The sequence below is a fragment of the Desmodus rotundus genome, chromosome 2, assembly GCF_022682495.2.
Source record: "Desmodus rotundus isolate HL8 chromosome 2, HLdesRot8A.1, whole genome shotgun sequence".
In the NCBI taxonomy this organism is placed as follows: domain Eukaryota; kingdom Metazoa; phylum Chordata; class Mammalia; order Chiroptera; family Phyllostomidae; genus Desmodus; species Desmodus rotundus.
In genome coordinates this window covers 158,147,688-158,174,992 of record NC_071388.1, presented here as the reverse complement: position 1 = coordinate 158,174,992, position 27,305 = coordinate 158,147,688, and the positions used below count along the sequence as shown (strand labels likewise).

Here is a 27,305-nt window from a genome sequence, read left to right as displayed (position 1 = left end):
TACTATTTACCAGAATGCATCATTGTACTCAGGCTCTGGGAGCACATCTTGTTTTCTGGAACCCTCCGTTTGGGAAAGCTACCAGAGATAACCAGACTCTTCTTAATCATGAATGAGATCCTGACAATTCAGAGGGAATTTTATTTGAACCACTGAAAGTCCTCTATATTCTAAATTAGGGAAATTGAATTTAACAAGGATTTACTCTATTTGTTAAGGGCTTTTTACCTCTTCTCTCTATGAATTATGGTATTGGGCCATGTCTATGTATCTCACACACGAGACTGACAGGTGGATGCTTAAGTTTGGGTGCTCTGTCCTCCTGGGGCTGGAAACACACTGATGCTCTCTGGAACAAGGCAGGCGATGGCTGGTGTACAATAGAATACACTGTCCAGAGGATGGATTGTTTTCACGTTGAAAGTCTGATATTTCTGAAGTCCTGAATACCCAGTACCAGCCTGTATGTTTTCACAATAATAACAAATCACCAAGAGGGTAATTCATTACTAAGATATACTGAATCTGGTTCTATAAATCTGGTTCTCTGTGGCCTCTTTAGCAAACCAGTGCCTGACAGATTGTACATAAAATACACCATTATTATATGACTAGTTGCACCCAAAGAAGTGAATTATACACTTAACTTGTCATAACGTAACTTGATGAACTGGAACTTACAATGTGCTGGTCAGGGAGAAGGGTTTCTACTATAAATATTGGCCTGTCCCAGCCTTCTGTCCCTAAGGATTCCCTTAGCCCAGTGTGCCATTGCGAAAGCTCCAGTTTCAGACGGGGGTGGGGGATGGGGCAGGATGGAGGAGAAACAAAATCAAACTAAACATTAATGTCAGTAACACGTACTCTCCTCCTTTCCTGTTTGCACGGGGGACAGAAGTGAAACCCAGTGAAGGTGGAAACTGAACCAAATACAGTATTTTCGTAGTATTCTGGTGAAATCTCTCAAACACTTCTTCACTAACTTATTTCGCTCCTGTTGAGATAATCACCAACACACATAACAGGAAATTAACCTGCCCAAAATGCATAGGTTAGTCTGCAGTTAATTGTTAAAAATACCAGGTAAGTGTCCATTGATAGATGAGTGGATAAAAAAATGTGGTGCATATATACAATGGAATATTACTTGGCCATAAAAAAGAATGGAATTTTACCATTTGTGACAACACGGATGGACCTAGAGGGTATTATGCTAAGTGACATAAGTCAGACAGAGAAAGACAAATACCATATGATTTCACTTATATGTGGAATATAAAAAGCAAAATAAGTAAACAAACAAAACAGAAACAAACTCATAGATACAGAGAACAAATTGAAGGCTGCCAGATCGGAAGGGTGTGGGGGGTTGAGTGAAAGAGGTGAAGGGATTAAGAAGTACAAATTGCAGTCACGGAACAGTCACTAGGAATATAGTCAGTGGCATTATAATGGCTATGCATGGTATCAGCTGGGTAGTAGAATTATTAGGGGGATTACTTTATAAGTTATATAAATATCTATACCGTACACCTGAAAATACTATAATATTGAATGTCAACTGTAACTGAAAAATTAAAACAAAACAAAAAACAAAAAAGAATATTGCCAGAACTATACTGCTGAGACCTTAACAGAACTTTAGAATCTTGCAGTGTTTAGATGAAAAGTTTCTTTTTATATTTAGCTTGTATCTATAAATATTGGGGAAAGGATGTGAATTTGCTCATAATTAAAGGGAAAGTTGTTAAGTCACTCAGACATATTATACATATAGAAACTAAAGATGTTAGACCAGTAATAAGTAGTCTCAGAGATCAAGTATACTGAATAGGACTGATGATAGTTGATGGTACCACTCAAGAACACATCTAAATCTGGCAGCAAATGTAGGATGCTGGATTTCAGGACATAAAGTGGTTGAGATTTCTCGATGGTTCAGGAAAAGCCAAGGAAGTTAATCATTGAGGGTCCTTGAAACCCAGGCATAGGCCCCATGGAAAAGCTCAATGCTCTCACTTGACAGATGAGAAAACTGCGGTTTTGAAGGCTTCTTCCCACTCTGGCCCCATCAATCATGTTTCATCCCCTCTGTTTTGAAGGGTGCTTGGTGAGCTGTTGAGCATTCTATAGTTATTGATCAATACATGGTTCATTAGATAGGATTACCTCACTAGCTCATATTCCATAGTCCACTTATATATTATAGTATTAATCACGTAACTTAAAAAAAAAGCAACAGAACCATTACTAGGCTTCTTGTACAAGGATTCACTGGGCCAAACCTATCTGGTCCACCCTCCCCACCCCCACATACTTGGAAAAGTGGCTAAAAAAGTTTTCCTTCCATTTCTCGGAGTAACAATCTAGAGCAGGAGTTGGCAACTTTTTCTGTAAATGGCTGGACAGTAAATATTTTGGACTTTGTGGGCCACAGCTGCTGTAGTGTGACAGCAGCCATGGACAACATATAAATGAGTGGGTGTGGCTGTGCACCAATAAAACTTTATTGATAAAAACAGGCTGTGGGCTGGTTGTGGCCCACAGGCTGTAGTTGGTCAGGGAGTTTTTTTCAGAGTTTCCCCCTGTTCCCCTTTATCCTTTCGGCTTTCATTTTCCTGTAGGTACTTGGTGCTCTGTGCTTACAGCTGCTTTGCACAACGTGCCTCAGACTTGTCCTGTCTGTTAATCCCCGACAAACTTGTTTTTCCTGGTTCACTGTTTCAAGAGCAGTGTTTAGAAGTTAACTCATCTGAGAAATTAATCACAACAAAAGTGGAGATTGTGACAATAATCTTATGTATTCTTCTCCAGGATAAGAGATGGCTCAGTTTGGTCTCCAAACAGAAAGCTCATCACCATTTTCCCTATTGCTTTGTTAATTTTCACCAAGAAACCTGGAATTTATCTGCAAACTCCTGTCCAGGCTATTCCACACTGCCTCAAGGCCTCCAATAATTTTATATTTCATAAACCAGTAGTCGTCTTTCAAGCTTCAAGATTCTTCCCAACTCTGCCTCCACTGAGCCGTTCGTGATCAGGTCACCACCAGGCCCTCTCTGCAGGCCGCTGGCTGAGGCTGCAGCTGCTACGTGGTGGTGTAGAGCAGCGATTAAAGAGCCCTCTGGAGCTAAACCGCCCAGGCCCACATCCTGCTCCACCAATTTGCCGGGTCTTGGGCATGTCACTGAGCAATTACACACCTCAGTTTTCTGTAAAAGTGCTACTAATGATGATAGCATGTATCTAATAGGTCACTCTGAAGATGAGGAGGATTGGGGTTAAAAGCACAGGACTGGCTATATAATAAGAACTCAATTCATGTTAGTTACATTATTGTTAGATAAAAATTATATAAAAGCATCAGGATGTTTTATATTAAACTTTATTTTGGTTCCTCTACCCCAGGTAGATTGTCATTAACTATCAGTGTTCCTGAAGTGCGGGCTGCTTGGCTCCTGGAAGGAGCATGGTTTAAGACTCTGATATGCCTGGATTTGCCTATCGCTCCTCCCTACTAGCTCTCTGACGATGGTCAGGTAACATAACCGTTCTGAGCTTCCCATTCATGGTTTTTACTTGTTAAACATAGCTGGTATGAAAGATAATAGGGAGAATGACAGTGAAATTGCATTACATTTTAATAATGGCTTTACATGTCCTCAGATTATATCCATAAATATCTATAGAGCTCTTGCAAGGCACTAGGCCTGGTATCAACATCTTACATATTGGGAGAATTGTTTAGAGAAATATTTTTGGAAAGAAGAACAACTTTCTAGGTAAGTTGTCTGTTCTGTGTACAAATGAGGCTGGTCTTAGTATGCTATCATTGGCAAGTCTGACAGTGGTTCAGAGAGCCCAGAATGTAGAATAAACTGACCTAGTTTCTTGTCTTTATTCTGTTCCTGACTCACTGTGGGACCCTGGGGCAAGTCACTGGACCTCTGCTCTGTCTTCTGTGAAAAGAGTAGATAGGCTGGAGTATTTCCTTTTTTCTTTTTAAATTTATTGATTTTTGAGAGAGGAAAGGAGAAAGAGAAAGATGAAAACATTGATTTGTTGTTCCACTTATTGATTCACTCATTGATTGATTCTTGTATGTGCTCTGATCAGGGATCAAACCTACAACCTTGGGGTATTGGGACAATGCTCTAACCAACTAAGCTACCTGTCCAGGGCTGGCTGGAGTGCTGTCTAAGTCTTCTATTTGTTCCAAAATATAATCTCTTTGTGTACAGGACAATGATAGGTCCTTTTTATGTCCTTAAGCCAGTGACATCCAACCATCCAATGTTGTCAAGTGAATGCTAATTGGTAGAAACATTTACTTTGTTTTTAACATTGTGTGGTGAGTGGCGGTAAGACTTCTGTAGATGTTTTACTTTTGTTCCTCTCCTTTTGTTTTGAACAGTACAAGCACATAGCCCAGTAAAACCACAAGAGTGTGTGGACTAAGAAGACATTCTGTGTCATTCAGAAGACTAGGATTCTTTGCTTTTATTGACCATGGGACCGGCGTGGAGAAGAGCAAATATCAGAGGTTTACATAAGTGGGAAACATTACCCAACTGAAAAGCAGGCATAGGCTCTCTCCAACACCCCATTTGATTGATAGGTTGTCACTGGTTCATGTATGTTATGTGTAAATGCACAAAATCTGCCTCTATCTTTCACATAAACTGAGCATACTAAAAACCTGAGTTGGCTGGGCACTTCAGTAAAAATAGCCACACTGGTGTTTACATATGAACACAGTCAGAACTGATAATCAGGTCAGTCACACAACCAATTAACTTCATCAATAACTAGTCTGTGACTTTATTGAGAGATCCTCAATGGATCAAATGACTCAAACCAATGGGGGTGATTCGATATGGTATTGCAAGTGAGTCACGGATATGGATAGGAACGTATTTAAGAGAAAATAAATATCCCAACATCACTTTAAAATGACTACCTCACACAAATTTGAGTTAGGGTGAAGCCTAATTTAAGTCAATAATGGCTACATGGAAAAGAGGTATCATATGTAATTTTAAACAAAGGAATCCCTAAACATTTATTTTAGAAATAGTATCTGCATATTGAAATATATATAAAATGGTATATATGATATAACAGTCTCTTTCTCTTGAAGGTTATGTTAATTGTCACCAGGGAAGTGGCAGTAAATACCTTATGAAATCCCACAAATCAACATGAGCAGTGTGAAAAAAAATCAACACACACAGTCCTGACCAAACCACCTTTCAGTGACTGCTAACCCAGTTGATAAATTACAGGTAAATTCCAGATTTTAACCCATTTCTTCTGAATTGGGTCATCTTTAATTTATTCTTCCCTACCCTTTCCTTCTCGAGCCCTACCCCTCCATATGTAAATGATATTTTTGCAAGATGTATTGGTTTCACATCCCTTTCTATTCTTCTTCAATTATCCTCGCTTGGGTCTCCATCCCTTTTGCTGAACTACCACATAAGTCTTCTAACTGGTCTCCATGCCCCACACTTCTCCCCTTCACACTACTGCTGACAAGCATTGTCCAGATCCCAGCTCTTTCTGTGGCATCCCTTTGAACAAAATCCTGTGGTTTCTTGTTGCCCAGGAGGGAACAAACTCCCAGCACAGCATTCAAAGTCCCCCACAGCCAACTTCTCCAGTTTTACCATTTATTTATGTTCTATGCTCCCATCAAACCAAAACAGGACCTGAACTTTTCTGCTGCTTCAGTCTGATTGGAGTCTCCCAGGACACTTTTCGTTGTTCCAGTTGCTCAGGGGTGCTTGGAAAGGGGCAAGGCATTGTGTCTAATTCACACCAAGGGCAGCAGCTCCTGGGTCTCACTTTATGAGATGCCAGGTTCTGCTACTCCTGCTCCACCTACCATTCAAGATTTAGGTTAAATACCAATTTCTTCATGAAACATTCCTTTGTGCTCCCTCTTCGCATCTTACTTTGCCATTTTGTAGATAATACCTATGCATGTATCATGTCTCCCTTTCTGTACTGTAAGCTCCTAGATCAGTTTGACGATAGTGTCTTAAAACAGTAATACCTGCAAATCAGACATGAGGTATGGAATAAAAAAATTATTGAATTACATACTTTAAAGGGGTGAATTGGATAGTATGTGAGTTTTGGCTCAGTAAAGCTGTTATAAAAATTATAGTTCAGGGATGGTGGGGAGGGGTGGGGAGAAAATGCAGACAACCGTAATTGAACAATGATTAAATAATTAAATAAATAAATAAATTATAGTTCAAATACTAATACTTGTAAATGATTTATTTTAAAATAATTTTAAGCAGGATGGATTGCAACATGACAGATGTAGCATACACACATTTGTGTCTCCTTTAAGTGAGACCTCACAGAAATGGCAGTAAAGAAGGAACTCAAAATAATGATGAGAATGGGGGAGGGAATAATCAATGGAAGAGATTTCAACATATTTTTGGAAAATGAGAAGTGGACAGAAGATACCTGCTCCAGTAATAAAGGTCATGTAACCCAAACTGCCTTTCCTTGAGGTCAAATAGTAAATTAGGATGAAATTTAAAATATACCTAGTTGAAGACATTGAAAAGCTAGCAAGAGAGTGAAGAAATACTGAACTGAAGTCTCGGAGAAGAAAGGAATTCTAAGAGGATATAGCTCAGCATTTGGGCAACTTTTCTTTCAGAAGGGACAGTTAAGAAGAAGCGAAGAAGCTAAGAAAAAGACAACAACTAAGAAGAGGCTGAGCAATGTGGAGCCAAGGGAACAAAAGCCGGAGTGTTAAACACCCAATCCCTCAGCACACACACACACACATGCACACACACACGCACACAGACTCTGATCTGGGGTGGGAAAGCGTTCTGCTCTAGGAGATAGTGAACCAGATGTAGACTGCTTCCACAGGGCACATGGGTCCGTTTCAAACCATCCCATGCTCTAAAGTTCGATTAAAGTGGTCCGAATTTATTCACACCCCCAGTAAATATTACTGTTTTGTGGAGGAAGAGAATATTCTTCTGGACCTCAAATTATCTTTACAAACAATTTTGCAAATATAATTTCCAGCATGGAGTACATAATAATCTAGAGAGTAAGAAAACATAAATAAGAACCATTATCACAGCAAAACCAAAAGAAGGAGTAAACATATCATAGAAACCAAAGAAAGAGTAAACATTAAAAGCAGTCAGGAAAAAGACAGATTACTTTCAAAGGCACCACAGTTTGGCTCATAGCTGACCTTTCAATAGATACAATGAGAACCAGAAGATTATAAAGTGCTATCTTTAAAGTTCTAAGAGGAAATAACTCCCAATAAAGAATTCTACACTCATCAAAAATATCCTTCAAGAGTCCATGTGAAATAAAGACATTTGCAGCTCAACAAAAACTTATAGCAGCAAACTGACACTAAAGGAAACACGAGAGTGCTCTTTAGGCCTAAGAAAACAGATCCCAGAATAGGTCAGAAGATGTGGGAAGAAATGAAGGGCAATGAACACAATAATAAATGTCTTGTGGGATATAAAATAAATATGAAATGAAAATATACAAAATAGTGGTAATATAATCAAGGAGGAATACATTAGATAGATAGATAGATAGATAGATAGATAGATAGATACATTTTCAAGGTCCCTGAATTCCTGCATTTCCTGAGAAGAGGGTATAAATACCAAGTAATATTAGATTATGATAAGACAAGGGTACATATTACAATTTCTTGGATAGCCACAAGAGAATAACAAAAGTGTGTATGTACTTAATAATATAGCCTTGAATATAAAGAAAAATGCAAAACTAAAGGGAGAAATGGGAAAATTCATAATCATCGTGGAAACTGAATATACTTATCTTAACAATTGATAGAAAAAGCAGTCAAAAAATCAGTAAGTATGGGGAAGATAAAAACTACCACACTTGACCTACTCTGCATATACACAAGAATGCAAAATGTACCTGTTTTTAAGTGTATAAGGAATATTTACAAAAGTTTTATTTAAAAAATCGTATACCGGGTTATAAAGTCTCAACAAATACCCAAGTCTTGAATCCATACTGAATTTGTCCTCTGGCCAAACACAATTAAGCTAGAACTCAACAGTAAAAGGATAAGAGAAAAATCCCTGTATGTTAAGAAATTAATAAATAAACTTCTAAAAATCTCATAGGTAAAAAGTAATCATAATGGATATTTGAAAACATTTTATACTAAATTATAATAAAATATTGTATGTTGCTGCTCATTCTATATTTAGAGGGAAAATTATAGCTTGAATTAATATTAGAAAGGAGAGCTTAAACTTCCAAGAAGTTAGGAAACACCCACCCCCCCACAGCAAAGTATACCAAAGAAAGAACATAAGTATAAGAGCAAAATATTTAGTGAAATTATCCCCAGCTGGTGTGGCTCAGTGGATTGATCACTAGCCTGTGAACCAAAGGGTTGGCAATTTGATTCCCAGTCAGGGCACATGCCTGGGCTGCAGGCCAGGTCCCCGGTTGGGGGCATGTGAGAGGCAACTGATCACTGTATCTTTCATACATCGATGTTTTTCTCCCTCTCTTTCCCTCCCAAGAGGCTACCAATTGATAATGTATCTCTTACACAATGATGTTTCTCTCCCTCTCTTTCTCTCTCCCACCCCACTCTCTAAAAATAAATAAAATCTTAAAAAAAAAGAAAAAGAAAAATTCATGTCATTCTTACACAAACTCTTCCAGAGAAAAACAAATCAAACATTAAGAATTAAAAATTCACATAATTTTTAATTCTCATAATTTCATCATGAACACAGATATAATTTTTTGTTATTTTTTTTTCTCTGTAGCAAGTTTCAACAATTGTGTTTAATAATCATTTTTAGGGGGACTTCTGGCCAAGACAGAGGCATAAGTAGATACACTTTGCCTCCTTGTACAACCAAAAGAAGGATAACAACAAATATAAAAACAAAAAATAACCAGAACTGCCAGAAAATCGAACTGTATGGAAGTCTGAGAAGCAAGAAGTTAAAGAAGAAACATTCATCCAGACCTGTAGGAGGAATGGAGACCGGTAGCTGGGGTGGAGAGGACTAGAGCAAGGCGGGGGCTGGTGGAGCAGGCAGTCCCGCATTTGAGTGTGGGTAAACTGGGAGGAATAACTGGGGAGCGAGACCGACCACGCAACCCAGGGTTCCACTGCTGGGAAATAAAGCCTCAAAACCTCTGACTGAAAAAAACTGTGGGGGTTGAGGCAGCAGGAGAAACTCCCAGCTTCACAGGAGAGTTCATTAGAGAGACCCACAGGGTCCTAGAATGTACATAAAACCATTCACCAAGGAATCAGCACCAGAAGGGCACAATTTGCTTGTGGATAGCGGAGGAAGTGATTGAAAGCTTGCAAGAGCTGAGAAAGTGGTATCGTTCCCTCTAGGACCCCTCCGCACATACAGTGCTACAACATAGCAACATGGGTTGCCCTGCCCTGGTGAATACCTAAAGGCTCTGCCCATCAGTATGTAACAGACGAGTTGAGACAAAGAACTTTGGGCCTAATGAAAGAACAAATCAAAGCTCCAGAAAAAATACAAGTAAGCAATGAAGAGATAGCCAACCTATCAGATGCAGAGTTCAAAACACTGGTAATCAGGACGTTCACAGGAATGGTTGAGTATGGTCGCAAAATAGAGGAAAAAGTGAAGGCTATAAAAAGGGAAATAAAGGAAAATGTACAGGGAAGCGACAGTGAAGGGAGGGAAACTGGGACTCGAATCAACAGTTTGGACAAGAAAGGGAGAAATAAACATTCAACCAGAACAGAATGAAGAAACAAGAATTCAAAAAACATGAGGACAGGCTTAGGAACCTCTGGAACAACTTTAAGTGTTCCAACATCCAAATCACAAGGGTGCCAGAAGGAGAAGAGGAAGAACAAGAAATTGAAAACTAATTTGGAAACATAATGCAGGAGAACTTCCCCAATCTGGCAAAAGGAAATAGACTTCCAGGAAGTCCAGGAAGCTCAAAGAGTCCCCCAAAAGTAGGAACCAAGGAAGCACATACCAAGGCACATCATAATTACATTACCCAAGATGAAAAATAAGGAGAGAATCTTAAAAACAGCAAGAGAAAAGAAGGCAGTTACCTACAAAGGAGTCCCCATAGGACCATGAGCTGATTTCTCCAAAGAAACCTTGCAGGCAAGAAGGGCCTGGAAAGAAGTATTCCAAGTCATGAAAGGCAAGGACCTACATCCAAGATTACTTTATCCAGCAAAGCTACCATTTAGAATGGAAGGGCAGATAAAGTGCTTCCCAGATAAGGTCGAGTTAAAGGAGTTCATCATCACCAAGTTCTTATTGTATGAAATGTTAAAGGGACTTATCTAAGAAAAAGAAGAAGATCAAAAATACAAACAGTAAAATGACAACAAACTCACAACTATCAACAACCGAACCTAAAACAAAAACTAAGCAAACAACTAGAATGGGAACAGAATCACAGAAATAGAGATCACATGGAGGGTTATTGTGGGGAGGGGCAGGGGGGAGAATATGGGAAAAGGTACAGGGAATAAGAGGCATAAATGGTAGATGCAAAATAGACAGGGGGAGGTTAAGAATAGCATGGGAAATGGAGAAGCCAAAGTACTTATATGTACAACCCATGGATATGAACGAAGGTGGGGGAGTGATAGTGGGAGGGTGGGGTATAAGGCAGAGGGGAATAAAAGGGAGAAAAAAATGGGACAACTGTAATAGCATAATCAATAAACTATATTAAATATAAAATATAAAAAGATTTTAAATTATATTTTATTGATTATGCTATTACAGTTGTCCCAATTTTTCCCCCTTTGTCCTCCTCTATCCAGCAACCCATGCACTCCCTCAGGCAATCCCCACACCATTGTTCATGTCCATGTTAGGCTCCATGTTAGGCTCCTGAGATATTCCTCCTGAATTTTTATCCACCACAGGTGGATGTGAGACCCTCCTGTTTTGAGTCTCCACCCCTCCTACCAGTTTGGATAGATGTGATTTCTTTAATTCCGTAGTTGTCAGACTTCCATTCAACTTGATTCCTGATGGTTCTGAGTGATGGTTGTTCTATAATTTAGTTGTAATTTGATGTGGTTGTGTGAGGAGGCGACCCATGTTTACCTCTACTGCCATCTTGACAGGAAGTCTTCTGTTACTTTTCAATTGTATTTTTTCCATTACCATGTATTCCCCCTATACCCTCTTCCATTTTCATCCACCCCCCCATAATTAAAAAAAATTAACAAATCAAATGCTGCAATATGTAAAAGGAGAAGACAACATGATAGAGCTGTATGTACTGCAAGAATGCAGGTTGGTTTTACTTTAGAAAACCACTGTAACTCATTACATTAACAACAACAACAACAAATAATAAATTACTTAAATATATAAAAACTATATGTTTGACAAAATCAAACATCTACTTATAAGGGAATAAGACCTCTTAGGAATAGAAAGAAAATAGTGAATATCATAATTAATAATAAACTACTAAAAGTTTTCCTTCTAAGATGGGGAAAAAAGGCAAGAGTCCCACTACTAACTCTACTAATCAAAATTTACTGGAAATCTTAGGTCAGTGAAGCAGATTGATTACAAAAATGATTCCATTCTCTGTCTCCCTCCCCAGTATCAATTTCCTTTGCAATATAATTGTCCTTGCAGTATCTCCCATCAAGAGATGAATCTATCTACTTACCTCTTGAATCTGGGCTGGCCTTATATTTTGCTTTGGTTAAAAGAATGTGGTGGAACTGACAATATGCCAGTGCTGAGCCTCAAGAGATCCCTCCAATCTCTACTTTTTGGAAACTCTGTCATTGTCATTTGTGAATAATAGCAAATTGGAGGATAAGACCTATGTCAAAAAGAAGTAAGTTAGTCCAGCTGTCTGTCCCTGCTGTGACCCTAGGTATGTGAGGAACCTAGCCAACATCAGCAAAGCTGCTTAGCTGACCTGAAGCCAGTTGCAAATGCACAAGTGAGCCCTGGCAAAACTAACTTAAATCAGCAGAAATACTTAGCCAACCATCAGACTTGTGAGAAATATGTGGTTGATTTGGTGTGCAATAACTAATGGATACAGGCACTACATCAAGAAAAAGCAAAATAGAAATGTTAAAAAGAAAGAAAAAGTCTGCAGTTATTTGCAGAGGGTATAATTGTATATGTAGAAAATCCAAAAATATTGAGAGATACATTATGGGGATTAATAAGTAAATTTAGCACAGTTGATGGATCTCAAATGCAAAACATCAATTATATTTCCACATAATGACAATGTCTTAGTCTGTTCAGGCTGCTATAACAGGATACCATAGACTGGGTGATTTAATCAATAGAACTTCAAGAATAAGTGCTGGTAGATTCCATGTCTGGTGAGAGTGTGCTTCCTGGTTCAGAGAGCCATCTTTTTACTGTGTCCTTTCATGGTGGAAGAGGCAAGTAAGCTCTTTGGAGTCTCTTTTATAAAAGGGCACTAATTGCATTCATGAGGGCCCCACCCACATGACCTAATCACCTCCTAAGTGCATATTAATTTGGGGGGAATACAAACATTTACCCTGTAGCAGGCAATAAACAGAAAACAAAAAAATTAAAATCCTTTAAATATCATCAAATTATATGTGGTTTTATAGGAATAAACCCAACAAAATATGTATAAGATTTCTCACATAATATTATAAATCACTCTTAAAAGAAGTGAAGGGCCCTGACTGGTATGGCTTAGTGGGTTGGGCATTGTCCTGCAGGCCGAAATGTCCCCAGTTTGAATCCTGGTCAGGACACACACCTGGGTTGTGAGGCAGGTCCCAGGTTGAGGCGTTTGAGAAACAGCTGATCAGTGTTTCCTCACATTTGATGTTTCCCTTCCTCTCTTTCTCCCTCCCTTCTTCTCTCTCTAAAAATAAATGAAATCTTTAAAAAAAAAGAAAAGAGAAGAAGAAGAAGAAGAAGAGGAGGAGAAGGAGGAGGAGGAGGAGGAGAAAAGAAGGAAGACAGAGAAAAGGAATAGCCCTGGTCAGTGTGGCTCAGCTGGTTGGAGCATCATTCCACGGACTTTCTTTCCAAGAAAGGCCTCAGGTTTGATTCCCAGTCAGGGCACATGCCTGGGTTGCAGGTTTGGTCCCTGGTCAGAGCCCATACAAGAGTCAACCAATCAATGTTTCTCTCTCACATTGATGTTTCTCTCTCCCTCTCTCTCCCTCCCTTCCCCTCTCTTAAAAAAAAATTAATAAGCATGTCCTTCGGTGAAGATTAAAAAAAGAGGAACAACTAAATAAATAGAAGGATATGCCATGTTTATGAACTAAAAACTTCAATATCATAACTATGATAATTCCTTCCAAATTGACTTATAGACTCAAGATTATTCCAAAGAAATCCCAAGAGTTTTTTCCCCCTAAAAGTTGACTATTTGCTTCTATGGTATGCAAAGTGTCCAGTCTAATCAAGGATCTCTTGGAGAAGAAAAACAACGTTGAAAGACTTGCTCTGCCATATATCCAGGCCTATAATAAAGGTACGGTATTTAAGACAAGGGATAACAAATAGATGAATGGAAGAAAATAGAGAATCTAGAAACAGACTCATGAATGCTTAATTTATAAATGGTAGAATTTTAGAGTAATAGGAAAAGGATCATCTTTTCATTAAATGGGGCTGAGACAGCTGAATATCCATTATAGAAAATATAAAAATTGACCATTACTGCATACCATTTGCAAAATCAGTTCTGTGTGATTTAAAGATCTAAATGTAAGAGGCAAAGCAATAAAGCTTCCAAAAGATACTAAAGGGAAATATCTTTATGACCTTGCAGTCCAAGACTTCTTAACAAGCCACAAAAAAGCACAAATTAAAAAGGAAAAGATGGGTAAATTGTGCTATTTTAAAATTACAAACATTTTTTCATCAAAAGTTACTTTAAGAGAATGAAAGAACAGGCCACCTAGTGGAGAAAATATTTGTAACACATACAACTAACATTTCTTCAAATTAAAAAACAAAGTTAATTAAGCCCTGGCTGGTGTAGCTCAGTGGATTGAGTGCAGGCCTGCGGGTTTGATCCCAGTCAGGGCACGTGCCTGGGTTGCCGGCCAGCTCCCCAGTAGGGGAGCGTGCGAGATGCAACCACACATTGAGGTTTCTCTCCCACTCTTTCTCTCCCTTAGCCTCTTTCTAAAAATAAATAAATAAAATCTTTAAAAACAAAGTTAATTAAGAGGTTAATTAAGAATGGGCATGTAACAAAAAAGACATCTAAAATGGCCACAAAAACACATAAAAATGCGTGCAATATCATTATTAATTGGCGATATGTGAGCTATAATCACAGTGAGATTATGCTATATACCCATCAGATTGCCCAAATGAAGACATAACAGCAAGAGTTGGTATGAATGCAGAACAAGGAAAGCTTTCTTATACCACTGGCCTGACTGTAAACTGGTGCAACCCTCAGGAAAACAGTGTGGCATTACCTACTAGAGTGAAGATATGTGGACCTTAGGACCCTGCAATTCTAATCTTAGGTAGATAGCCAACAGAAACGCATGCAAATAATACTGAGACATATATGACAATGTTGGTAGTAGCAACTTTCAAAATAGTCCCTCATTGCAAACAATTCATATTTATAGATCACAAGTAGAATGGGTAAATCAATTACAGCATATTCATATCCCGAAGTCATGAAAATAAATAAGCTATAATTACATTCTACAACACAGATGAATTCCCAAATATAACACTGAGTAGAAAAAAGATAAGATCCCCAAAATTACATACTACATGACTCATTTATACAAAGTTCCCAAAACCTACCTATAAAAGGCAAATTTAACCATGGCTGTGTTTGCCGTGGAGGTCATGAGGGCGCTTATCTGTGGGGAGGCGGGTGGGGCCTCCAGGGTGCTGACAATGTTCTACTCTTGACTGCAGGAGTGGTCACATAGACATTCACTTTCATAACTTACTGAGCTGAGTCTTCTATTTTGTGTTCTTTTTATATAAGTGTTATACTTTACAATAAAGTTAAAGAAGTAGATGGAGGCGTATGTGCACATGAATAAAAACAGAAGAAGAAACAGCAGCTCAGAACACGAACACCAAGGGTTTGCAGTGAAGTTTTAAAAAACTGTTCAATTCTCAGCATTATTGCTGTTCTGTCCAGGGTCCATTATTTTATTTGTCCTGACATTATCTTTCAGCCTATTGGTTTTTTCAGGTCAGGCAGCCTCATAGAGATACTATCTGAAGTTGATGGCACAAAAATAGGGGTTTAATTATATAATTTAAAGTTTAAAATGTAATCAACAAAAATTTAAACATAAAATTGTAAGCAGTGGAAGAAGTTAAGAGAGAGGAGGGAAGAATTAAGATAAATGCACATCTTTCATAGAGAGGGAGAGTAGATATTGTCTAAGATGATAAATCAAGAACATAGAAGCAAATTATTCAGAGACATGATGGAGGACATAAAATAATTAGAATTAGAAAAAAAATTTTAAAAAGCTTGCTTCTGGGGGTAGGGACTAAGGTAGGGGCATAGAGAAGAAGACGGCTTTCCACTGTAAACTCTCTGCACTATTTGATTTTGGTTTTGTTTTTCCCATGTGCCTATTATTTTGATAAATCTAAGAAGGCATTTATGAGATTCCAGGTTGCATCATTCTCACCAGCTTGTTTACGAACTGTTTTTTGAGTTATGGCTCTATAACTATCTCAAGAATAGTATCTACAGTGTTTCTTATCTATGCTGTAGCTAATAGTGAACACCATTTCTAAAGTACTGTTAGGAGTTATTGCTGTGGCAATGAATAATTATTACAGAGCTTCTGAATCATGATTTTGTAATTACTTCTATTTCCTTTTAAACTTTATTTATGGAAATGTTTAATTAGAAACAAGGCAGGTATACAATTACATTGTAGACAGAGTAGTGGGAAGTTACAAACATTCCTATTCAATAGATTGAAAAGCAGCTAATATTATCAAATCAAGAGTAGACAAATCAATGACAAAAGTAAAATTTGCAAAAATAGTTATATTAATAATAATGTTAAAAATTTATATATTCTACATATTATTTTTAAACAGTAAAATGAAGTTCATTTGTATTTCTTCTGCTCTACTTACATACCTTAAAAACACTACTTCGGGGGTATGATCTGGAAAAAAAAATCAACTTTTTTTTCAACTCATTTTTTTTTAAAGTAAAGTTTGACTATTGAATAATTGGTTCTATTTCTTTTTCTTGTAAAACTGTAATTTCTGAGATCTTTAAATGCCTCATTTCATTATTCATGTTTGTAAAATATATATTAGAAATCTCTTCTTTAAAATTCTGAAAACAGTTTCGTTTCTATTTCCTCAAGTTTATTTTCTTCAAAATCTGAGTACTCCCATGTGTACTATCTGCCAAGTATTTTGAAGTAAAAAATATGTTGAGAACATCTGGTCTGGAGAAAGGGTCTTGTAGGGTTTTTACATCACACAGAAATCTCACATATTGTTTTGCATATAGTTGCTCAATTGAATCATATAGAGTATTATAATACACAGTACAACATCATTACAATAAGACTAGCTCAAACTTGAATGAAAAGTCAGAACTTACAGTGCAATAAAAGTGATTAACCATGTATAACATATAATTGAAAGTAACAGTCCTATCAGATATGCTAACTAACTCTCCCCATTCATCCAAAGGTGGGCATTTACTGCACATCCACTTGGTGCCATGCTCTGTGCTGGGCTCTGCACACAGAGATGGAGGAGACAAGATACTTCCCTGCAGCTACTCACAGCCTGCTGGCTCCGGCAACCAGAGAGTGGAAAGTTACACCAGCAAGTGACATGGACTCTGACAGATCCAAATTTTCTTTCTTTTATTGCTAAGGCATTGAGGGTGTCTTGACAAGGTAGAGTAAAGAGGCAAAGTGTTTCTCTGCATAATAATTAGCAAGAGAGGAGTTCATTTCCCTTATAAAAGAATCTGGAAAACTTGGGCCTCTCCCCCTAAACCCACGAAAATTATCCTGGCCTAGGAGACCTTCTATCCTCTTCCAGTATGGAGGCACTCAGGAATGGAGCCCTGACTCTGGGTAGAGGCAGGCAGGGTTGAAAGACCAGCAAGGGGGAAGAGGATGCCATGGAGAGGCAAGGAGGAAGAGAAGTCCTGGCTTTTCACAGGGGCATAGTCTGCATGGATTGATGTGGTGGGAAAAAGAAATATGGTCAGTGTTCATAATTGGCTGATGGTGAGATCGTTACCCTCTTAGATGGGGGCATGAATGATGGTTATTGCTGTAGTGGAGGTTGCTCAGTGTCCCCAAGAGACTTATGGTTTGAGAAAAGAAGGGATTACTCAGTTCAAGCTGCAGAGCAGATGTGGGGAAGGTAAGGGAAGTAGGAGAAAATGGTTACGAATCTGAAACGTGTTCGGTAAGGCTCTGCCATGTGTCTAAAGATCCTGACCCCACTGCAGTGCTTTCTTATTGCATGACAGCCGGTCAATTACCGTGATTGTTCTTACCCTCAACAGACTGGAGGGGCAGGAAGTACAGCTCAGTGCTGAGCAGGAGATGCTCCTTTTGAGGACGAGGGAAAAAAGAAAGGGAGGGCTGAGTTATCTTCCTCTGGGATTGAGTCCACAGGTGACAGAGACTTGTAATATTCATCCTCACCATCAAGCACTTTGACTTGGCTGCAACAAAAAAAGAGTTTCAACAGAAAAGGAAAACAAATGCCACAGTCACCTCTGGGGCAGCTAAAGTTGTCTGAGTACTCGGAACAGCATGGGCTCCAACACCAAGGGGGAAGGACAGCACAGGGGGGCTGGGGTCTGCTACACAAAGCCTTTTCGCTCTGAGTAGCGCACTGATAATGGCCTGATTTAGTGATGCCTGGAAATGGTGATCATATTGCAACTAGATTTACGTAAATTATCTTTTCTGTTTCTGTCTGTTTCCCTCTAGATGAGAAAGTTCCCTTCCTGACCTTCTCCAGTTCTTAAACTAGTACCGATTACCTGCCTCATTCCTAGTCTCATTTGAGATGCTAACAATTGAATGAGCTCACTCTTCAGAGTCCTGTCTAACCACTGGAGGAAATTTTCCTGTACCTTTCAGGCCCAGGGGTAGGGTAACGTGGGGGAAGCGTCCTATTTGCACGGTGTGGAGTGTTCTTGTTTGTGAGAGAGTTTTATACAACCTGCTATGCCTCTACTTAGGAAGAAAGTACAGTTCTCTGAGAAAATGATGAGAAATAACATTTGCCTTTAGATGGCAATTCCAGCCTTTTCAGACAGAATAGATTCAAGTTTTATATTCTTGCTACTGTGAAAAGTAGTTTCCAATGTCAATAATAGTGGGGCTATCCCCATTGCATATTTTTAGAAGCCTCTCAGGAAAGTTTTGCATTTTCTGTAATATCACAAAGGACCCCTTCTGTTTACAGTTGCTTAGAAGTAAGAAGACAGATATTTACCCAAGTTTTCTTGGCTTCCTCTTGCTCCCTTGATATTCTAGAGTTCCCTGTGGAGAGGGCCAAGAACACACAGTCAAAGCAAAGCAGCAAGTCGTTAATTTTTAATTCAAAGTGATTTTGTGTTGAATGCAAGCAGATGCTGATAATATCAGAAGTCACAGCATAATTTTTTTGATCAAAGGGCTCAAGTGAGCCTGATGAAGCATGCATCTTGCTCGTCTTTGATAAACCACATCAATTATTCACCGTGAAGGCAGACATCCTGACATGAAAGCAACAGATAAAGAGCCTAAGCACATGTTCGAGAGGAGAGCATGAGAGAGTGGGGGTGGGGCTGGAGGGGCTGGAACAGGTATTAATAACAGAATTATTAACTGGAAACAAAGCCAGTGAAACAGCTTTATGGCCACTTTGAACTCACATTTAACTGGTTATAGTACATGGTGTCCTCAGGGCTACTCAGCATTTTGGGCTGCTGACATCTTCGGCGGGGTGTTGGCTGCTTCTGTGCAAGACTGTTTTCTGAACCTGCAACAAGAGAGCAAAACCGTACTGTAAACCATCCAAAGTTTTGAGAAAATTAAATTAAAAAATTGCTCTTCACATATGTGCATTTAGTAGAAACTGTGTCCCATTTTAATGAGCATTTTAGAGCTTTGCTATCAGTAAAAGAAATACCACCCTAAGAAAACAAACACACAGGGATTGCTGAGGGTAAACAATACCCACTGTCTGTAATTTTGCCTTCATCCTTCTTATCTGAATCAGCAGTCAAGAGTGACAGAAAGCAAGTAGATGTGTCCACACTAGTGAAGGAGAGGTTGGTGGTCAGCCTTTGTAGGATAGAAAGCTCCCTCTTAGTGAGACAACTCAGCTAGGACAAGGAAGGCGATCTGGGGTGGTTTGCACCACATCCTACAGCAAGCGCTGAAAGACATCTGGAGCACACACTCTTGGGTAGATGAGAAGCAAACCTTTTGGTGCGATACATACTGGAGGAAAAATGGCTTGTGCTAGTATTTACTGAAATGCTTTGAACAATGCCATTGACCCATGCAGTCTCTGGAGGTAGTGCAAAGGAGAAGGGGAAAAGGTGATTGCTCGATTTCACGGAGCAGCCTCTGCGTTAGTCCTGATTTCAGAATCCTGGATCAAGAGTGCACTGGAGGTTAAGAAACCACGTGTCCAATGAAGTCATGATTTATTTCCCTTCCAAGCAGATGACTTTTGTGGAATCGGCTGCCTTTTTTGGCACTCTATCTGAATCAGGGCTCAGCAGTTCTAACTTCTTGTCAACACGCACACACGACTGCGTAGAATATTGTTCACGAGTGTCAGAATCTAGAGAAGAGATATCATTTTCCTGGACAAAGTGTATATCACAGACTAATTACTCCTAAAAAAGGGTTGAAGATTTGTAGTCACAGTTTGACCTCACGAGAGATTCCTACCACTTCAGGAAATTCTGGGGGGAATTTCTAAGTGAAGAATGACTCAGCAGGGACCATTTGAAATAGTGAATTATTAGTTTCCTAAGTATGAAGTTTTGCATTTTTATTTTTCTTGAATTGGAACATATTTATATTCAAATGATACCGGATTTTAGGGAGCAACCATTCTAAATACTCATTTTCTTTTTTAGAAAAGGAAACTGAGGCCTATAAATGTTGAGTGACTTATCCCAGCCCAAGTGGCAGGGTGGGGACCCCACCCTAGATCCTTTACCTCCTATTCTAGCAATTAAAAAAAACCTACAGCATTATTGTCTTTCTTAACAAGAAATATTCTTTTTGAAAGTCAAAGATCTAAGTAAAAGTAAGGTCTGGGAAAAATTATTAATTAGCACAGCAAAATGCTGTTGCTTGTAGAGGGCTGCAGTAACCTTAATGGCCACCCCGTCCACATCTTCAGGAACTCTGTGCAGAGGACAGGACTCCAGCCTCTTGTGCTCGTATCGTCCTCAGAGTACAAGGAATCCAGAACTGAAATGGTTTTTATTTTATTTTTTCTGATAGTTCCAACACACCTACCTCCTGCTTGCTTTACAAAATCCATATTATTTAATACGGTAGAACACGCGGTTGTGAGGCCCTTTGGTGTTATCTCCTCTGATTTATAGATTCATAAACAGAAGCATCTAGAGTTGAGGCTGCTGGTGTGAACACACACTGGAGAGCTGACATAGATCTCCTTTAAACTTTCTAATGTTACAGGAATTCCAAACTTGGCAACTCAAAAGACTAATCTTAAATAGTGTGGGGGTTCAGCTGGAGGTCAGCCCACTCTAGCTGGACTTTATATTTATATAGTGTTTACACTTGATCAGAGGCTTTTATTTATATTCTCAACTGGGAATGCTTAATATAAGATGTCGTTTTCAACTTTTGCTCTTGTACAACTTGATGTTTCATGGGCGAGTGTTTTTCCTGATTCTTAGAAGAAATTAAATTATTGGTTAGAATTTTCTGAATCTTAAAATTTCTCCCATAAATTAAAAAAATATTTGGTATCTGATCATACAGTATCTATACTGCACTAGAACCTAGCGTTAGCTGGTGTCTGATTTAGCACCAAATTTTAATTTTCATTATTTTAACTTTAATATCTCCATGTTTCATGATGTTTTGTGAAGAGTGCTACAACTTCCGGGTGCTTTGCCATTGGGACAAGTCTGAGTGTCACTGATATATGACCAATTATAAGCAACCAAATAAATAATTGGGGAATGAATCATGATTCAGTGAGTGCTCCTGGAACAATCTGATAGCAACATGTGAAAAACATAACTTCAATACAGACCTTGTAATATTTATCCTGAATGCAAGGCACTTAGTCAGATACTGTGGGGAAGATAAAGGGAAATAAGACAAGGGCCCTGCCTTCAGTCCAGAAGAGGACACTCAGTTTGGAGACATTAAGTGACTTGCTTAAGGCCATAAGCTAGTGTTGCTGGACTCAAATTTGCCTTGTAAAAAATTTCTAAATCTTTTACTTATCTTAATATACCTCTTGATTCTCATAGGCCACAATAAATTCCAGATGAGTTATATAGTTAAACATTTAAAACATTCCCATAAAAATCCTAGAAGGAAAATAGACCATTTTTTTAACTGTGGGAGAAGATATGAGTGACAAGGATGGGTTCAATTATATTCAAGTAAATTATTCTATATGATGGACAGTGACAAAACTAAGATGAGAGGAAGTGCAACGGAAAGATAGAAACAAATGACGACACACACACACACAAAAGCCTACTATCCATAAGGTGGAAAGTCTGAATCGAGAGAAAGACGGAAATATTCATATATATTGAAATGAAATATTAAAAAATGCTCAGCCACTTTAACAAAGAGCTTTAATTAAAACACTTACTACTGCCTTTCTATTAATTAGGGTAAATCAAAAGGTCAAAAGACAGTGTGAGAGAGGCCCCTCGTACACTGCTGAGTCCTTAGGCTCCACCTTTCCTGGAGCGGACTTGACGATATAAAACAAAAGCTGAACATGTCCCAACAAGGAGTTAAGCCAAAAGATAAAAAGAGATGATCTGCATGAAGATGGATATTATAACACTTTTTGTAGTAGAAAAAAAGCTACAAACACGATATGTATTTAATAATTGGGGAAGAGTTAACTTTGAGATATAAAAATGATGACACACCATGAGGCGTCAATAAGGATAATTATGGGTATGGTGTTAATAGATGAAATTTCAAAATCCAGAAAAAGGAGCAAAACACAAATAGCATATAGCACATAGATTAAATCCAAACATATATGCACATTGAAAAATTTATTATGATTTTTGTGATAAAAGTTTAAAAATGAAACAAATCAATGAGGCATGTAGGACAAATTTTTTTTCTTTCAAAAGATGAAACAATAGCTAAGAAAGACTAATCTGTAAGTGTCAGAATGGAAGCCTCAACCATCTGTTGGCTTTTGAGCCAGTTTGCTTATGAGTTACAAAACAGTATGGCTATCTGACAGTTACCTAGCTCGCCTGAGCAGTTTTTGTAGATGAACCGGGCAATCCAAGTCTGAAGGTACACATTAGAATATGAGTTATTTACTTTGAAGACAATGAAGTTCATATTCTGAAACTGGCCGATTTCCACCTCACATGAGTGTTTGTGAGCAAAGCCAAACTCTCCAGTTCTAACCATGGGAGACACCTCCCTGTAGTGCTTCTTTAAAGACCACCGTGTCCTGAATGTCAGTTTGCATTTCTCATGGGTCTATTCCCTTTACAAGAATCCCTGCACCTTTTGACTTCATACTTGAGACCTTGACCATGTTTCTCTTCTGAGTTGTCACAGAACTTTATGATAAACTGGAAACAAGTCTGCCAGAGACTAGGAGAAATCTGGATGGAGTTTCAGGAGCCCAGGAAATGCATATTCCTTTCTCTGTAATCCCAAATCATTATAGTTTGTGGCTGCACAACTGACCAACCCCTTGATGAGAGACAAATAGCTGAATTCAACTGATGGCTTCATTACATAACTTCAAACAACTGGTTTGGAAATTTAATATTTCAGTACTCTTTATTGAACATGCAGGTCTATCCAGCTTGAGTTGCCAGATCAAATACAGGGCACCCTGTATTTGAATTTCAGATAACCAATGCTTTTCAAATGTAAGTATGTCTTGTGTAACATTTGGGACATACTTATATTAATAAGTGACTGCTTGTTTACCTGAAATTCAAATCTAGCTGGTGTCTTTTTTCCCCCTTAAATCTGGCAACCCTAATTCAAGAACAATTTAAGTCACGACTGAGGCTTTTTGTTCTCTCCTAAGGTCTCAGAGACAAAGAGGGAAATGACTTCCCTGTTGAGTTATGGCTATTTTGGCTACAAACGCTCTTCTCAACATTGTCCCCTCACGCTTAGCATTTCACTTTTCATCACCCACTGCAGATGTGTCCGTTCTTTTCCTACCTAGCAGGATTGCAACGAGGGAAGAACCACCACAAGGGAGAGCAGGGTGGGGCATACAATTCAATTGTCACAGCCTGGTGGGGCAGCATGAATTCTAGGCCCCTGAGAAGTGGACAGGCAGTGAGCAGGGCTCCTGGGAGAGAGCACATGGGGAGAGCCGCAGTCCCTTGCGCCTTCCCTGTAGGCCTGTGCAGGCACGGATGCTTTCTGAGCAGTATGACTGCTAATATGATTGCCATTTGTGGGTGAGGCATTCCCAGGGTCCCTTGCCAAGTAAAACATCCCCTTGAAGCAAACAGAGTGTTCAGTGTTCTAGATTTACGGATGACAAATCCCAAGTGGAGTTATGAGATGTACCCCAGGTGGGTCATTGAAATAGATTTAGAATTACGCAATTAATTTACAGAGCTCTGTCAACTCTGTGCATAAAGGGACCATGAGCATGTTTCTCTTCTGAGTTGTCACAGAACCTTATGACAAACTGGAGATAAGTCTGCCAGAAAATAGAAGAAATCTGGAGGGAGTTTCAAGAGCATGGATCATTTCTCTGACCAAAGTTCTCAGGGCACTTGGAGGTGACAGTAACCCAGCTGTTGGCTGAATGATCTTTCTCATCAATGGTGGTTGATTCTGCTGCATGCTACTCTAGTGGACACTTACATGAAATAGCATCCAATGGGATGACCTGTCTTTCCAGCTATGTGCTTCTTCTCCTTACCACATCGTTTTATGTAGCACATCTTGTTTTGCAAAGTATCTTATTCTTTACTTTATCTCATTTTGGGCAAGACAAATACCCCCAAAGAGATATTATGAGGCATGGGGAGATTAAGAGATCACACAGCAAGTTAGAGGCAAAATCCAACTGAGAGTTCAGGTTTCTCAATGTCCTACTGCCCAAAGGCCCCTTGTTTTTATATTTGAGTGGTCTGAGGCCCAGGGAGCTTGGGCCCCTTACCAGTCTCCCTTCAGAGGCAGGGCTAGAACTCAGGTCTTTTGATTGTAAATCCCAAAGTCTAGGTCATGGCCTCGATTTTGATGCTTGTTCTTTCACTGAGATGTTCTTACAAGTTTTCTTACATATGTTACCATGGCTAACTTCAGGAGGGACTAAGGAATTCACTGGGTTTTTGTGAAATACACACACACAACTAGAAAGAGAGATTTCTCCTTTGGGGTGCATGTAATTCAGATCTTCCTTTCTAAGATTAAAGGAAAGCTCAGATTTGCCCCGTTGCCAAGTTATGTCATGAACTATCTTCTTCAAAACTGTAAAACTGCTACGAAGAAAACATCCCTGATTTAAATTAGTGCCTATGGAAGATGGTGGAGTTATAAATTGTCTATGTGGAATTTTCTTGTTATTGTTAAGGAAGTGGTAATAATTTCCCTCGAAACTGTTTCATGGTTCAGGGTTTGGCACACACTCAACAAATAATGAATGAATGAATGGTAACTATTCACCATTCTTCTTAAGATTTGTTCCATCTACGTGGCCTGCTCTTTGCTTCTGTCATCTGGGATACATTTGCCAAGGCTTCCAACAGGAAGAGGGCCTTTTCTGTACTGGGGCAACTCTAGAGAGCCTGCAGTCTAACAAGGAGGGAGATAAGGTCAGCTTCTTAAAAGCTAAGTTCATTAGTATCTTTGTCTTAGTGTCCTTCCAATAGTTTTCTGGGAATATGAGTTCATTTGTTTTAACTCCGCCCCAGAACACTGGTGTCAGTGTTCACCTACAGTAGTTACTGCTTTCCCTCCGCTTAACAATAGAGTCATAAATATCCTTCCATGCTATTAACCTACCTTAAAGGCAGTATCTTTATTTTAGAGTTACATTTTTAAAATTCTTTTTATTTTATAAACATTTTATTAAAGTATAGTTGGAATTTTTAAAGTTATAAATAAACATGACATGCAAATAAGTTAAAATAAGTTAACCCCTTACCCCACCCTCAGACTAGTAGCAGATGCTGGAACAGGTTTCTTGTCTGCATTCCAGAGCAGACCAAATGGCAACACTTCTCAGTGTTGTAGGGTATTTCATTTAATAGATGATGCACGATTAATTTATATAATTTCCTATTTGGGGCCATGTTTTTCTATAATGAGTAATATTTTGAGGAACATATGCATAATTTGATCTTTGATAATCCTCATTCTTTTATTTTTTTTAAAGATTTTATGTATTTTCAGCAAGAGGGGCAGGGAGGGAGAAAGAGAGGGAGAGAAACATAGATGTGAGAGAGAAACATCAATCAGTTGCTTCCCACACACTCCCAACCGGAGACCTGGCCCACAACCCAGGCACATGCCCTGCCCAGGAATTGAAACGAGGACCCTTCACTTCCAACCAGCTGAGCCAAATGGGTCAAGGCAATAATCCACATTCTTTTCTTAGGATAAATTTCTATAAGTGGAGTTATTGCCAAAAGAGTATACATACTTTTAAAAGTTATAATTTGTACTTCCATTTGCCATCCAGAAAATGTGTAGCACACAATACTTCTACCGCCTATGCCTGAGGGTGACCTTAAAGATGCTATCTCATCTTTAAGAAAAGGTATGACGGTTCACCGTTGGTGTTTTGATTTGCATTTCATTGATTACTTGACAGAGCGAGTGAATGTACACCCCTTCCACTCCCCATATTTATTAGCCTTTTGTGTTTCAGGACTCCACCTTTGTTGGAAGCAGCACCAAAGGTCAGAGGTCCAAGGCTGGACCTAATGTGGATGAAACAAGTTTTTGCCTATCTGGTGTGATGGGATGGTAGGTGAGAGGTCTCACTGGCTAATAGGTGTGGAGATGCCTGTTTTAAAAATTAACATGTTATAGAGACATCTTTCTCAAACTTCTGTCATTTATCTACTACTTAAACATTTTTTTGCTATATTCAAGACACCTGTACTATTGTTTGATATTTTAAAAAATCAACAGATTTCTTTTTTCCTTAAATGCATTTCTTTAAAAATGAAACTTTATTCACTACCATAAGTGGAAAAGCAGTGGCAACATTTGCCATAAACAGAAGTAAACCATTAAGTAAATGCAATGCAGACAATATTATCACACCTGAGCTAGATTCTGTTTTCCACAAAGTGTTCTGGGCTTTTAAAAAAGTTTTGTTAAGAAGAGAGGTGAGTAAATGTGAGAAGACTTGGAGACATACTAACATCCTCACAACTCTCACCTTAATCTGAAGAATTTAAACTGAGAATTGAAAAAGGAGTGATTTTCTTTTACATGATTCAGTGTCATTTAATGTCACATCCACACACCATTTAAAATCAACTTGCAAACCACCAACAGCCCATGTTCACACTTCGAGAGAAAAAAAAAAAGCAGCAGAGTCAGAAAAACATGAGCATGAATCCACCTCTAGCACCTATTAGATGTCTGACCTTGGTGATGATGATCACTCAAGCAGGGCTGTAGTGAGGCTGAGGGGTAACGCAGGAAAAGAGAAGACGTGGTACCTAAGGCAGAGCGGGTGCTCCGAAGTGTTGTTGTAATTCCGGTTATAAGGGAGTGGCTCTCCACCCTGGCTGCAGATTAGAATCACCTGAAACAGTTTTAAAAAATACAGATGTCTTGGCCACACAGCTGGAAATCCTAATTCGATTGGTCAGGGGTAGGGCTCTGGCATCGCTATTGTTGAAAAAGAGCCCACCCCTTCTTCCAGATGATCTTAATCTACGGCCAGGTTGGAAACACCAGGGATTTTACCCTTTCCTAAGATTTTGGCTTGATTTTGCAAATTAGCTAGCTGCTATCTTGAAAAGTTGGCGCAGGATCAGAGAAGTTTTGATTGGGCAGAAGGAATTCTGGGAAGGGC

The 27,305-nt window shown here is 38.9% G+C and overlaps 1 protein-coding gene across 12 annotated transcripts in view; it reads right to left on the bottom strand.

Annotated features, from left to right (window-relative positions):
* Positions 1–27,305, bottom strand: part of MYO3B (myosin IIIB) — a 440,217-nt gene that overhangs the window by 28,236 nt on the left and 384,676 nt on the right. For 9 of the 12 annotated variants that reach the window (XM_045196330.2, XM_045196338.2, XM_045196327.3 and 6 more), the window contains 3 exons: positions 18,946–19,052; positions 18,525–18,571; positions 15,888–17,742 (listed from right to left, as the gene is read on the bottom strand). In XM_045196330.2, coding sequence (XP_045052265.2) covers positions 17,604–17,742; positions 18,525–18,571; positions 18,946–19,052 — 293 coding nt within the window. In that variant the 3' untranslated portion in view covers positions 15,888–17,603. Of the gene's footprint in view, positions 1–15,887; positions 17,743–18,524; positions 18,572–18,945; positions 19,053–27,305 lie in introns of those variants that run through there. The other 3 variants (XM_045196325.2, XM_045196326.2, XM_045196335.2) reach the window with 2 other exon arrangements.